Raw genomic sequence first — 16,179 nt, forward strand, 5'->3', positions numbered from 1 at the left:
TCCTTTTTAGTATTGTATTCTACATCCACTGCACTGATATTCATAAAATATTCTGAGTGTGTTGAGTAGGAGAATTTTTAGGGACAGTAGGTTCTGTCGAATAATCTGTTAGATCTGCAGAATCAGAATGTAATATGCAAGGCTCATATAGTCCTCGAAAAGTTTAAAAAAGTGATTTCAATATTATAATGAAAATGTAGGTATCTTTGTTTTCTCCCCCCCCCCTAAATCAAAATTTCTTTGATTGTGAACCTTCTCGCACCTCTTGGTTTCCAATTTTATTAGGCACCCTTTCCCATAGCGAAGTAATTGCTTACCATTATTTGCTAGGCCATAAACAGAATCAGGTAAATCTAATCTTTCGGACTTTAAATTACCGTTGAAACAGAAACAATTTAAACCTTTTGTTTAAAATAAATATGCATGCTTTATTTTTTATCTAATTTGAAATGATACTTTTTATAAAGCAAAAGATTAAGCAGATAAAAGATAAAGCATTTATTATTAAAATAATAACACGCATTTTTGTCTGCATAGCACAAGTATTCTGTGGTGCAATTCAAAAAACAACGTAAGTGCTTAGCTTTTGATTCCGAGAAAAGTGCCATGAAAACTATTTTCTCTTTATTGCTAATGCCTATGAGCGCTAAAATAGAATTTCAAAAACCTGATAAAACAAAATTTATTTTTAAAAAAAGTTCTTTTGCAGTATGTAACTTAGTATCTTAAAATCTCAATTTCGATTTTTTTGCCACTTACGTTGATTTTTCAATTGCACAGCAGTATTGCTGTCATTAGGTATAAAACATAATACAATTATGATGTACTGGCTTTGTAGATTTTAAAGCAACATAATATTTTAATTTAACAAACGGTATTTCCACACAGAAATTTAAACGCTTAATATCTTTCAAACGTCAAAACTAGGCATATGTAATGTGAAATGATGACTGAAGTAGACATTGGGTATCATTTTATTTTTTTATACATATATGCTAAGTGAATAATTTCAACTTTAGTAGAAAAAAAAACTGTTTTACGCCAAGAAACAACAATTGCTGCGAAGCAACGATCGGGATTGGTGAGTGGAAGCGAAAAGGGAGCTTAACCCTTTAGTAATTTTTAAGAATATAATTAGAAACATTGTCTATTTCATCAAATTTGTATTCATACTAACACTCGTTCGAATTTTATAGCAAAAACTAAGCAATTTTTTTTGAGAAAACCGTTTTCCCCCCGACTTTTACACTCCAGGCGGAGTCTAAATACAACTTTATTGTGCCGAATTTTTCTAAATATTTTTTTTATATCAAATGCATCCTTGTAGAGGACTCCATGAAAGATTCAACACAAAATATTTCTCCGTGTTAACGAAACCACTCTAGCATACAATCTGAAAACCTGGTTTTAGAAGCACAATTTTTACTAGTATAATGTATTTTCATCAATTTTAAATAATTAAAAATCAGAAAGATTGTTTTTCGAGACAAAATATCTTCTAAAATAAATAGGATCATTAAGCCTTGAATCTCAATGGGTTTTTTCCTTAAAAATTTAACATGATTCATTCAGTGTAGATTATATTTTAAAAATATTAATTAGCATATTTGAATAATAAAATGGTTACGTATTTTAAATAATGAGATGTCTGAACACTTCATAGTTAAAATATATTTAATAGTACCTGAATAATACGTATAAAGAAAACCGAAAAATTTATTGTAACAATTATTACTTAATGAAATATACAACATGAAATATTACGTATAACTTAATATACAATGGATGGTTTGAATTATTTGAGATGCAAATTGAAACTAATGTATGTTTTAAGACTACAATTTCATTAAATTGTTTTAGTTAAGAAAATTCAAAATAAATGCAGATGAAAAAAAAAACAATATTAAAAAGTGTGAATATGATTACCTCATAGAGGCATAGTTGTTCCAGTTTTCAGTAGAGATACACAGTTTTGAAATTATAAAATTTATAAATAAAAATATAGATTGTTTTTAAGAACAATGTTCTCAGTAACATTGTTAAAAAAAATTCGCATTTTTTTTTTTGCAAAATATACTTGATACTCGAAACACCACTTAAAATACATTTTCTATCATAATTATAAAATAAAATGCAATCGATACAATGATGAAAACATACTCATAATAAAACAGGCAACTTAAAAATCCTTTTTCTGACTATGACATTTCACAATAACACAGCTACACGAAATCAATTTGATACATATAAATATCATAGCGAGTTTCATCTCTTCTAAGAATGCTTCATACTAAAGTAGTATTTTGAATTAAAGACATCTCAACTCTCAGAAACGGATTCTTCTCTTGAAAATACTTCTCAACCCTAAAACAATAATATTTTTATAAAAACAATAATATTTTTTAAGAACAATAATATTTCTTTAAAAACAATAATATTTGTTTTAAAAAATATCTAAAAAATACTTTTTTAATATTTTTTGACATTTGAACTTGAATCATAAATCTGAAGTTGAACTGTCACATAAAATATATTAAATAATGATTGTACTTATTGCTGGTAATATCTTAAAGTCTTCAGGTTACATTGATAAGCTACAATTTTTCGAAGAGGATAATTTTACACCAAACCATAATATTCTTTCCTGATAAATTTAAAATTTTTTTAAAGTTTTAATTAGAAAGCAATAGAAAACACAAAAAGGCCGGGATAGCCTGGTTTGCAGGGCACAATTGGAGATTGATTGTTCTCTGGTTCAGATCAAAATTACGATCGGTGGATGAAAGAATGGATTAGCCCTATAACCTAACGAATGGGTCAGACTTGTAAACAGATGTGACGTATGGGAGTGGCAGAAGTCAAATTCTTGGCCATAAATGGCGTCATTGGAAAGCAAGACCAATCGCACTCCTTGCCTTACTGGTCAACGACAACAACAACAAAAAACACAAAAACTTATTATTGCCTACATAATGATCAAGTCCGTTAGTATTTAAAAATTGGTATTTGTAAGCGTCAGACAGAAAAATTAATGATTATGATTTCAGTTACTAATCAATATTTTGAAATAATTTTTGTTTCAATTATAAAATTTTAAACTTTTTAAGTTATAAGCATTTTTAAAACTAGTTTTGAGAACAACTATTACCTTAAAATTCAAATTCGGTAACGAAGTTCAAGAGGCATATTTCAATAAATAAAATGAGTCAAAAATTGATCAGAAATATTGATTTGTAACCGAAATAAGGAATATAATCTTACAGACTTACTGGGATTTAAAACAGTAAAATAACCATTCAATTCAAGTGTATAATGGTTGATAGGATGAAAAGCGGAAAATGTAATAGTGTCAGAAATATGGTAATGATAGCAGCTTGCTTAATCAATTTTCATGAGAGCATTTTAAGTGAATGTTAAGTCAGACTAAGAAGAATGCGTTCAAAACGAAACAACATGAAGTGTAACTGGGTTTATTTCTATTTCATTTATTTATTTATTGTCAGAAGGTGACTGTTCCGTCCTTTTATTCAGGAAAAATGCTGCATGACACTATAAATAACTCTTCAGTTTCTTCCGTAAAGCTTCAATTACCACTGAACATTTCACTAATGGTGATTATGCATTCATTTAAGATGATGGTGTTCGCATTTCCAATATTGATGTACGCTATTTTTACACCATTCGTTCATAACTGTTTGTTCTGGACATTGTTTACCATTAACAGCAACCATTCGATGATTAATGGCTGTTTTACGCTTGCCTTGACCTTCAGCTACTAAAAACTCGCTTTCTGTTCGTTCAATCATCTTAACACGACTTTACAATCACTGTCAATACTCTCATGTGAACTGGTTATTCGGTTATGCCTAATCTACAGTGCACTGTTCTTACTTTAATTTATAACCCTGGAGAGTAACGCTGCTACATTTGTGACGTTATCAAGCTGGTCAACTTTCTATTGAATCAACCAACATAAATATACTATTATTTTTGCCATGGATACCTTACTTAAATCTTGCAATGAAATTAATAGAATAAACAAAGAATTATAAGATTAAAAAATTTGGTTAATGATAACATGGTTAGATGATTAAAAAAATTTTCGAAACTCTGTCGTACCTGGAAGGGTAAATTAATGCCTCCAACAAGGGCTGGTGGTATTGCTCCACTTGCTAAAGCAGCAATTCCTCCTATCGTTGCCAATCCTAGTGGAATAGAGAGATACTTGAGACCTTTCACTACTTTCTTAACTTTAACCGCTTTTAAGGCAGCTCCACCCACTATTCCGATGGGTGCTAAGACACTTGTCCCGTGACCAGAGTATTGGTTATAATGACTTGTGGGATGCTGGTAATAGTAATCAGATACATGATATTGGTTGTAATGGTCTCCTGTATCGGGATAATCATAGGCTGGAGCATAGTCACGCTTTTGTCGATGCTGTGGATTCAAGCTGTGAACGTCAACGTTATTCCTTGATACATACGGAGCTAATAATCAAAAAGTAATAAATTATTACTTAAGTAATAAATAAAATAGCGAATGAATGAAAAAAAAGTTCGTATGGTACTTTCAAAACTAAGTGAATTCAACCAACTTCATCTGTTTATGAGAAAACGAAATGATCTCAGAAACTTTTTAATTAGTTACTTAATTATTTATAAATAAAAACTTGCTTAATCTAGCGCATTATACATGTCTGACTGACGAAAAACTGAAAATGTGTGCTTATATATATTATACAGTTGACGATTAAATTTCTGCTAGTAAGACTATTTTTCACCTTGATAGAAAGAAGAAAAAAAAAGAAGAAGGAAGAAAAAGAAAGATTAAAAAAATAAGAAGAAAAAATCTAGAAAACATTATTCAGCCTCTGTTTTAAATAAAACTACCTATTTATATTTTTAAAGTCAATTTTAAGACCAATACATGAGTCGCAAAGTTTGACATCTTCATAGAAAAAAAATTGCATTATAAAATGCAAAATGTAATTATCGATAGAATTGAAAAATTCGAAACTTGGAGCCAAACATTTATGTGGAACAAGAACCAATGCCAATGATGGATCTACACTAAATAATATTAACTATTCCGCAGAGAAAGATTTTTCTAAATGAAAATAGGCTGTAATATGACCATGATCTAAATATGAATTGACTCGATCATTTTAAGGATGATCATTGTGAATTTCAGATAAAAAAATATCAAATTATTCATTTTAAAAAGCAATAACATTTCCTCGGTTTGCTTTTCGTCTGCTGAGCGGAGAATAACTTGATCCCACCAACTATCTACCTTCAAAACGAGGTTAGGTAATACTTTACATAATAATTACGTAATTTATTACCTTGATATGTAGCAAAACAACCTCAGTTGAACTAATATGCTAATCGCAAATTCCTTGAAAATTATAAATTACGAAAAAAAAATTATTCGTACTTTTTAAAAATTATTAATTTTAAAATAAGTAGTAAAGCTGAATTCTTTGATTAAAAATAATAGCGTTTACCTGAAAAAACGCATTACAAGCGTAAGAAATATTTTCGTCTCTTTCAAATAAAAGCTTAGGTAAACGATTCATAAAATTCAATGTTTTAATCAGAATATTAAACTTACTTCATGAATCATCTGTCTAAATTTCTACCAGTAAACATAATTTGTTGCGGAATTCTAGTAAATTTTAAATTTATTTCTTGATATTTAATATTAATATGTACAATTTATTGAACAGTTGCGAGTTATTTAATAACAGTCCGAGCAATACAGGATTTTTTCTGAAAAAATTAGCGGGAGATTTTATTTTTTGTACATTTTTTGAGGTGCTAAATAAGAATCCACATTTTGCGATTAAAATTGCTTCGTGAAACAATGTTTTTTTTTTTCATATAACATTTTTTGGTCTTTACCATTTTTTATATTTTGGTATTTGTATAATTTTGGTAATTTGGCTTTTTTGTAGCTTATAGCAATTACGAAATTGGGGGAAAAAGCATTTAAAAACTTATTCGCTTAGAAATTAAAAATGAGAAACCAAAAATCATGGTTTCAGGAAACTTTTTAAGAAAGTTATGTTTAGTCGTAAGGTGTGAGGGGTGAAGGGTTAAAGAAGAAATCTCTTATGAGTGTTGTTAGAAGTCTAAATTGAATAAAAATTTAAGAAGATATTCGAAAGTTCAAAATGGAAAAGACCCTAAAAATTTTGATTTTGGAAAAGGTTTTGAAAAGATAATAGTTATTGGGAGAGTGTAAGAGTCGCATTAATACTTAATAAGAGAGTTTAGGAAATGAAAATATTTTTCTTATCTATAACTAGTTCCCATCAGAGAATTTTTTTATAAACCTCTACTAATTATTCTCTTCTCCGTTGAAATACTGAAAGAGACATCATTCTAATGATTTAGTTTTTATTCACGCACTCGTAATTCGTTGATTTATCACAACACATTATAGGTACAGAATGTATGGGAAAAATTTCTCTAACTTTCACATATGCCTTCAGTTATTTTTTATCTTAAGCCAAAAAGAAAAAGTTATGAACAGAAAAATAGATTTTTCCAGTTTTTTCCTGAAAAAAAATTACCTGGAAAAGTTCTAGTCACATAATGCAAATTTATGCACAGCACTCCAAGAAACATAAAATTATAAGAACAAAAAAACCTCTAATTTTTCCCTGTAGCTTTCATTTATGAGGCTATAATGGAACGAAAGCATGCTTCAGGTCTGTTTTTAAATTAATTTAAAAACCTATTACAGTTGAGTAAAAAAAAATGTTTTTTTTTTTTTTAATTTCTATACTAAATATATTTTTCTACTTAAAATGGATAGATTACTAAAAAAAATTTTCTCACCTGATTTTATACTTAATATGTAGAAGACAGCATCCGTTAATATTAAAAAAACTACATTTTTTATTTTCTATACTAAATATATTTTTCCATTTAAAATGTATATATTACTAAAAAGATTTTCTCACCTGATTTTATACTTAATATGCAGAAGACAGTATCCGTTAATATTAAAAAAAACTACATTTTTTAATTTCTACACTAAATATATTGTTCTACTTAAAATGTATATATTACTCGAAAAATTTTCCTCACTTGATTTTATACTTAATATGTAGAAGACAGTATCCGTTAATACTAAAAAAGCTACATTTTTTAATTTCTGTAATAAATATATTTTTCTACTTAAAATGTATATATTACTAGAAAAAATTTTTCTCACCTGATCTTATACTTAATATGTAGAAGACAGTATCCGTTAATATTAAAAAAACTACATTTTTTAATTTCTATACTAAATATATTTTTCTACTTAAAATGGATATATTACTAAAAATTTTTTTCTCACCTGATCTTATACTTAATATGTAGAAGACAGTATCCGTTAATATTAAAAAAACTACATTTTTTAATTTCTATACTAAATATATTTTTCTACTTAAAATGGATATATTACTAAAAAAAATTTTCTCACCTGATTTTATACTTAATATGTAGAAGACAGCATCCGTTAATATTAAAAAAACTACATTTTTTATTTTCTATACTAAATATATTTTTCCATTTAAAATGTATATATTACTAAAAAGATTTTCTCACCTGATTTTATACTTAATATGCAGAAGACAGCATCCGTTAATATTAAAAAAACTACTATCTCCAAATTCCTAAACATTCCAATCCTAGAAATATAATTCATATGTTTAACAAGATATATAATAAATCAAAGTTTCAAAAAATCGATCGCTATTACTTAGTTAAATAAAAAATAAAAGCAATGATGTTCTCGTGAAACAAACATAAATCTGGTTTTAAGTAATATTTAAAAAGCATTTTAGTTTATTTAAAAGATATTTTAATGTGATAATGATTAAAATATATTTTAATGTGATATCATACAAATTATCTTGATTACCTAGGTAAACTGGGAACTGTTTCTAAAACTTGCCTCTTATTTCCTCTTTGCTTTTTCCTACAATAAAATAGTTTTCCACGTTTTTGGCTTCACCTTCCGCGGTAGTGATTCACCCGATTTCGATTTTTAAAAAAATTACGTTTTAGGGGATTAAGTATTTATTCGTGGATTAGATATTTGTTTGTTACCCACAATGGAGTATATTTCTTTTAAATAATTTCTGAAAAGGTTATTAGAGGTAAACAATTAAGAGAGGTTATTATGAAGCACCTTAAATCCCCTAAATTTGCGATGTATATATATATATATATATATATATATATATATATGTATATATATATATATGTATATATATATATATATATATATATATATATATATATATATGGGTCATTCTCACAAAAACAGTCATTTTCATGTCCCCAGTATATTTTATGTTTGTTTTACAGCTTACGAAAAAAAAAATTCAGGGAAAGTGTCCTTCAGAATGCAAGCTAACAAAAGAATAAAAATAAAATTATCAATTTTTATTTTTTATTCATTTTAGATAATTAAAATATACTAATATGTCATTCCCTCACTTGTCCCCACTGCTGATTTAAAAAAAGAAAAAAATTGTTTCTGAAATAAAAAATTTTTTTTTACAAATTCGTGTTTTTTATTTCAGAATACTGAAATATAGAATTCAGAAAATCAATTTCATATTTAATTTCAGATAAAAATATTAACACAGCACTATTTTAAACTTTGTCCCCAGTGTTTCGTGTCATTCCCTCACAACAATGTTCTTATCACCTGCAATCTTCTTAGAATAAAAATATTTTAATAAAAACTTCAGAAGTTAACAACTGGCATCATAGAACAAAATTGCAGTATGTTTCCATCTTCAACTTAAAGAAGCTTTGCTGTGGAATAAATTTAAATAAATCAAACCAGGTAAAATTTTTTACATTTGTCATTCCCTCATGTCATTTTTTAGAGTAAAATAAAATACAACTTCATCGAGAAAGTGGATAATTAGATGTTGCTTTCTTGTATGAATATAATTGTATGTGATTGACTTCAGAAATTAATTAGGCCTAACAGTTATTTTTAAATTTCATTGAATTCGTCATTCCCTCACTAGTGTATAAAGTGAGGGAATGACGTTGAAGTGAGGGAATGATTCAAGATGAGTATATTATAAAAAATTTTTTTGTTCAATCGTGCCAGCCAATTTTATTTCCCAAACCTGTAAAAACTATTAAATATATAAGACTAAATTATAATAAATATTAGATATACTTAGTATGTTATCATTTTCAAACTTTAGGTAGATGTAACTTAGATAAAAACATGTATTAAAATAAAATATCATTCCCTCACTATTAGTGTCATTCCTTCACTTTTAAATAGTGAAAATAATTAATTTACTTATTAATTAATTTGAAAAATAAATTAAAAAATTAATAAATTAATTTATTAAATTAATTTATTTATTTATTAAATTAATTAATTAATTATTAATTAGTATAAATTAATTAATTCCAAATCAATTATTTAAAAAATTAATTAATTTAAATATTAAGTATAATTTATAGGATATATACTTTCTTTATAATGCCATTACATATTTCTATTAATACAAAATGTTTCAGAGCTTTTTATTCACTTAACTTTTTTGGGATTTTATGAACTGAAAAATGACAGTTTTCGTGAGAATGACCCATATACATCGCATATTAGAGGATATTGCCATAAAATGCCTGCATAGTATTCGTTGCCTATAATAAAGAAATATCCGATGTTTTACCATGATTATTTTTATTCATTATTACTATCAAAAATCTCAGAAACTTTTTACAATTTAATTTACTTTCAATATTAACCTCGAGTGCAAAATTTAAATATTTTAAGGATTTTGTATATAAGTACAGTAGATAGTGCAGAATTCTTTAAATGTTTTTTTGTACGCAATTTGAGGGTAATACCGTAATTATTCCATATTTTCTTTTTAAATCATATTTCTTACTGTTTTTTCTCAATCTCCCAAATCGATAAGTAGAATAAATAAAAAAAAACATTGATTTTAATAAAAACTATTTTCAGAGTAACTTACCACTAAAGTATGTCTTGCTTATATTGAAATAAAACCTAATTTTAACAAATAAAAGAAGTTTCGAGTGGATTTGTAAAGCTCGATAGTTATCCCAGTTTTAAAAATCAGGATTTAAAATGTAAAAAACGCTAAACTAATATTTGTTTTTTATGTTCCTTTTTCAATTTATATTTAAGCATACACTAAAGTCAAAATCTTTAAATAAAATAAAGTGATACTTTCATGATGACTGCATTATAATTTCAAATTCTGTTTTCTAAAGAAAATTATTAAAAATGACTGTATGATTGCATTAAAAAAATGAATGAATGTTCCAGAAAAATGACAGATGCTACTTTGTTTTAAATACTTGCTCAATTTCCTTGTTTATCATAATATACTCATTGGAAATACTGTATAAAACATCAAATATTCATAAAAAAATAATGCAATGATCTTTTAATTATAAGTTTCCTAAGTTCTAGAAACACTTCTTAAAAATAATATAATTTAAATATAATATAATAAGATAATGAAAATAATCATAATTTATTTTTTCATTAAAAATGAATTAAATCCGGGAGTTAACTATTTTTCTAAAGCAATAATTTCTAAATTTCTAAAATAGTTAAAAATTTCTATAAGCCTCATCCAACCTTTCTTTCACTTCCAAAATAGGGTTTCAATAAATAACAATATTTTTAAGGAAATGAAATTGCAGTGAGAACTATTGATATGATATATTGATATGATTTTCAAAAGATTCATTCTATTTTAAAGAATTTAATTAATTCTTTATCTTCTTCTTCCTGCAATGCTAAAGAACTTTGTTTGCTTCTCGTTTCAAATGGCTTCAAATATTTAGTTTTCTTTACATTTTAATAAAAAGCATTATATTAATATAAGAAGAGAAAAATATAAAATCTCTTTTAAAGTTACATAAACCTAACAATCTGATTTGTTTCAAAATTAAATTTTAGTGTTAATAGCGAGGTAATGAATTATATATATTAATTAGTTAACCCTTCTTCTGTTAAAATTTAGTGTAAGTTTAGTAGGTTATAAATTATTGCTAAATTAAGAAGATCAAACAATAATTTCTGACACAGATTATCGAATTTAATTTTTTTTAAATAATTATCTCCACAAGTGAAAAGTCTTTAATAAAAGAAATCTTTTTGAACAAATAACGCATTTTTAAAATTGTTTTTAGTTTTTTATTTAAACTTTCATTTGAAGTATTAAGGAACTTTTAGGATAGTAAAAATTATGTGTTATTTTGAATATTGATTAAAACCTGATAAGTAATTAGTAAAAGGAAAAAAATTTGTGCGAACAACACATTTCCAACGTACTAAAATAATATCCAATACTTTTAAAGTTTTATTTTTGAAAAAAAAATGGTATGTTAAAATATGTTTTGGGTAATAAAATTTTCGTAAAGTAATAGTTTGAAAGCTAACATTTTAAATGAGTTTTATTCAAAAGTTGCATCAGTAGTAACTTGAACAGTTTTGAGTCAACAACGTATTTTCAGAGTACTAGATTTGATTTTCAAAACATTTTTTAATGAAAAAGGTGATAGATTTAGATACTTTTTGATCGATAAAATTCTCTTATATAAAAAAGAATTTGACAAAGTTATTAAAATTTGATATACAATTTTAATCCATGTCTCATTTAAACTGCAAATTCATAGTAAACAACAATTTGAACAAATAAAGTATTTTTGGAATTCTTTTCTAGTTCATACTTTTTAACATTTTTTTTTAAGAAATCGATGATATCTTGGAATACTTTAATGACTTATGAAATTCTCAAACAATATTAACTTGAAAGTAGTTTAAAATTGGTAATTTTGAAATATATCATATATAAATTGCAAACAAATAGTAAAAAGAACAATTTTGAGCAAGCAACGCATTTTCTTAATCATTTTTTAGTTATTCATTTGATTCTTTCATTTTTGAATAAAGGAAGATATTTTGAAATACGCTTATAGTTACAAAAAAGCTTGAAAGTTATAAGACTTTTGACAAGTTATTTATATGTATATTTTCGATACTAATGTAAAAGTTTGTAAAAACTACATTGAATTACAGCAGCCCTAAACTTGTAAATGTGAAGTAAAGTATAAAGCATCGATTTCCAATATTAGAGTTTCATTTCACTTCTGAAAATGTCATGTGCTGTTATATTTTAGTCAGACGCTGCAATTAATATCCTGTTATAAATAATATCATAATTAATAAGTAATATTTTCCCATTTTTAATAGCTCTTAGGAAGAAGGTTCTATATAAATATTAAAAACAATTCTATTCATTGAAAAAATCAATTGAAGTAATATTTTTTATAGGTATTTAATTGTGTATTGTTCTAAAATAGTTTTTAAACAAAAACAGATTTTCGCAATAGACACTATATTTAATATTTTGCAATAGTTTTTTTATGAAATTACTGCTTCCATAACTCTAATAATTTTTTTTCATGAGATAAAGTAAACTTTTTATATTAAAAATAGGATATTCTATTTCAAATACCCGAAACAAATATCAAAAATAATTTTAAATCTACACTTTATACAAGCAATAATTTATTTGAATCATACAGCAATAACTATTTCGAAAACTTAAAACTATCTAGAAATATTCCTTAATCAAATACAGAGCTGACAAGAAAAACTGTTAACCTTCTCTATATTGCTCCATATCTCTCTATATTCTTGTAAGATATATTATTTTTAAAAAAAGGCTATCCACTCTTTATTTTCTTTTAAAAAAAGCTCAAGGATTTCTGATTTTGCTAACAGTATTTATCAAATGATATAAGGTACAATAGGAAATGAAAATTCATTTATATTTCTTTAAACATCTAATAGATAATTTAAGTGTATTAACATGCGAGCATGTGTTAAGCGAAGATTAACGAATTTACTTTTTTATAAATTAAATACAATCAAGCAACTAATTGTTGGAAAGTACTTTTAAATGCATTTCATCAAATTTTTATTATCAATGAATTCCTAATAGTAATAGAGAAACTATTTGCTTTATTGTTTTAATAGATGTTATAGTTCTAAAAACAAATTTTTCCTAAGTAACATACATTTGAAGCATATTATATATTATAAATTTTAAAATTGATTATTTAATATTTCTGCTAGCTTTGAAAATCCAAATGAGGTTAAATATCGTCCTAAAAACAAAATTTGAAAAATTTGGAACTTTTACTAAAATTTAGAAGGATAACTTGAAGTTTATTCCTTCAATGACATAGCTATTATTTTATAAGCTAAACGTATTAACAGCTATGTGGTTCTTTTATAGTTTTTAATATGGTAGATTCAGTTTGATAAATAAATAACTTTCTTCACGAATGAAGCATAACGTATTCTATAATAGAAGGTTTTCTTTCAATATAAGCTTGTTATAGAAAGCAATTAGAAATTATATACATATATATATGCATATACATACCTCATATTCTTTAAATTAAGAAATCTCTCTTTCTCTCGCTATGAATATAATTCTATTTTACTTACATTAAAAGGTTTAGAAGTTGTATGATCACTTTGGAATCTATCACTCTTACATCGAATTGAAGAGTGAATTTGGAGAGAAGAAAAAAAAAGACGTTCTCGCTTTTAAATAAGTTGTAATTTGAAAATCATTATAGGCTTTTATAAAGAAGAAAAAATACTTAACGACCTAATTACACAATTTAGTGAAATTAATAGTTACGACCGGAAGTTCTGTTTGAAATGTGGGTGCAAAAATACACACTCACTTCCTATCCTAGAGGTTCATTTCTTTTTCTCCTGAATGGGGCCTATGGAGCATATACCTTATCCGGGTCACGAAAGTCTCTAAAATTTAAGGATTCATTTATTATTTAAAAAAAATATTACTATTATAAAAGATACTAAATAATGATACCATGATAAATTATGCTATTAATGATACTGTTAGTTCTCTTTAATATGGAGGGGAAATTTTTTTTTATTTCATTATAATAATAAATAATTTCGTTTTCATCACCGATTGAACTTCAAGTAATGCTGCCTTTTTTATTCTATGAGAATTTTTTTTCCAACTTTAAAGCTGATAACCCACAATACTTGAGTTTTAGATATTATTTTTCAATTTCTTATTGGGAAATCAAAACTTTTGTTTTTAGACTTGGTAAATAAATTGTTTAAAAAAACCATTTCAAGGTTGGAAATTTTGGAAATATTTTGAAAATCTTAATTACAAAATGGGCTGAAGGTAAGTTAAACTTTCGATAACTTTAATAATTCGAATCAAAATTTCTCACGATTGAAGCACAGTATTATAGCTATAATAATGAGAAAAAAAAACATCGTTATTGTAATGTAATTAAAATTCATTCATGAAGTGCTCTAAAAGAATTGTGAACAAATTTTGCATGTTAAAAAAATTACGCATTTTTAGAAATGTTTCACCAATATATCTTGGAATTATAAAAAGTGGGAGTAGTTGATTTTCAAAAAACCCAACAGAAGCGTTTTGGGCTTTAAAATATATAGTTACAAAATGAAGGACTTTTGACAAAATTGTAAAAAAGATTTCTTTTAATGAAAGTTGAAATTAGTTTTCATTAGCTTTATTTGGGGGACTTTAGAAATGATAGCAGCTTTAAGATAAAATTAAGGTTTAATCAAGCAGAATGAATAGGCATTCTAAAATGCAGACGCCTTTCTGTAATGACGACCCCATTATTATATTTTTTTTTGGAAATCTTGTCAAAAATGTCATTAATAATCTTGTCAAAATGTCATTCTGCATGTGAAATCTTGTCAAAAATATCATTAATAAGAGGAATAAAGTCATAAAGTCATTAATATGGGGGAAAATTAAAAAAATGTTATTTATTTTCAATGAATATCTATATATCGGCAGCATTTTGGAGCATTATTGATATCCAGGGCGTGATTTCGCCAACTAGTAAATAGAAAATTGCTAATTAAAAAAATCAAACACTAGTTACAGAAAAAAGCAGTAGAAAAAATTATAAATAACCTCGCTTACTAAACCTTGCTAACAGCCGACCCATTTCTTCCAATACTTCGTACAGCTGTTTCCTTGTCTTTTGGATTGGATTCAAAATTACATTGTTACGAAGTTGAACATTAGTAGTCGCATACCCATAAAATTGGGTCTGCTGTTCAACGACGTTTATAAAAAAAAACTACTTACAGTGGGCCGGGATAGCCTGGTTGGTAGGGTACTGGGCCCATATCCAAGAGCTCGTGGGTTCGATCCGTTCGTTCTGCCGATTAGTTCCATGAAAAAGTCCTCCACAAAAATCGCAAATGCGAATTCCAAATTACAATTATCTCTTTCTGGCCAACATAACGTGGGTTCACGACGAGTGTTTCGTGATCTTAATGATTGCAACATAATATTATGACATTACGTAATGTTTTTAGAATTCAAGAATTTAAAACATCCTATAATGGATTTGTAAGAATGCACAAGTTCATCGCAGTAATAATTTTGCTTATAAAAAATTATAATTTTTATGGGTCTCTTAAACACCACACCCTATAATATGAAATACTATGTGCATTTGGTGGAAAACATTTGTAGAAAATTATGTGGCGAACAAATTTTATATAAAATAAAAAGTAAGTTTGCACGAATTTTTTAAAAAGTTCTTCATTGAAACTTCAAGAGTCTAAAAGTGCATATTTTAAGAATGGTAGAATGCTTCCAAAATGGTGTCCCACTATGTCAAAATAATTTCCTTTTATTCATCCTGTAATATAATAATTATTTTCAACCATAAATAAGAAAAATATACAGAGATCTAGCATTCTGTCAAATGAGTCATATTTAGAGCACAATTTCGATATAAAAAAAAACATATGTAGTCAACTTGTGGAATAAAAATGGCATTAAAACAATATTATTTTACTCTCATTAGAGTATAAATATTTACTATTAACAATAAAGTTACAATCAGTGAAGCATCAAAGATTTCTGCATCTCAAAATGTATCGGAATACCATTTTAAGAAATGCTTGCATGAACCCTGGTTTTTTAAGCAAGAGCAAATTTTGATATTGATTTTAAAAAACGAAATATTACCTCTCTGATATCAATGGTATATTATTCGCGATCGCAACGAACTATAGGGGGCGTTGTTGTATGAGACTAAT

At 26.2% G+C, this 16,179-nt stretch overlaps 1 protein-coding gene across 2 annotated transcripts in view; it reads right to left on the reverse strand.

Moving 5' to 3' along the window:
- Positions 1-1,652: 1,652 nt before the first annotated feature.
- The window catches only part of LOC147814561 (uncharacterized), a 44,051-nt gene continuing 29,524 nt past the window's right edge, over positions 1,653-16,179 (reverse strand). Inside the window, exons 1-4 of one of the 2 annotated variants that reach the window (XM_087155601.1) lie at positions 13,785-13,865; positions 7,605-7,687; positions 4,120-4,490; positions 1,653-2,364 (exon numbers count right to left, since the gene is read on the reverse strand). In XM_087155601.1, coding sequence (XP_087011727.1) covers positions 2,359-2,364; positions 4,120-4,490; positions 7,605-7,680 — 453 coding nt within the window. In that variant the 5' untranslated portion in view covers positions 7,681-7,687; positions 13,785-13,865 and the 3' untranslated portion in view covers positions 1,653-2,358. Of the gene's footprint in view, positions 2,365-4,119; positions 4,491-7,604; positions 7,688-13,784; positions 13,866-16,179 lie in introns of those variants that run through there. The other variant, XM_087155600.1, reaches the window with a different exon arrangement.

This window comes from Parasteatoda tepidariorum, chromosome 2, assembly GCF_982258835.1.
Source record: "Parasteatoda tepidariorum strain Cologne lab strain chromosome 2, Ptep-v5.0, whole genome shotgun sequence".
Lineage (NCBI taxonomy): Eukaryota > Metazoa > Arthropoda > Arachnida > Araneae > Theridiidae > Parasteatoda > Parasteatoda tepidariorum.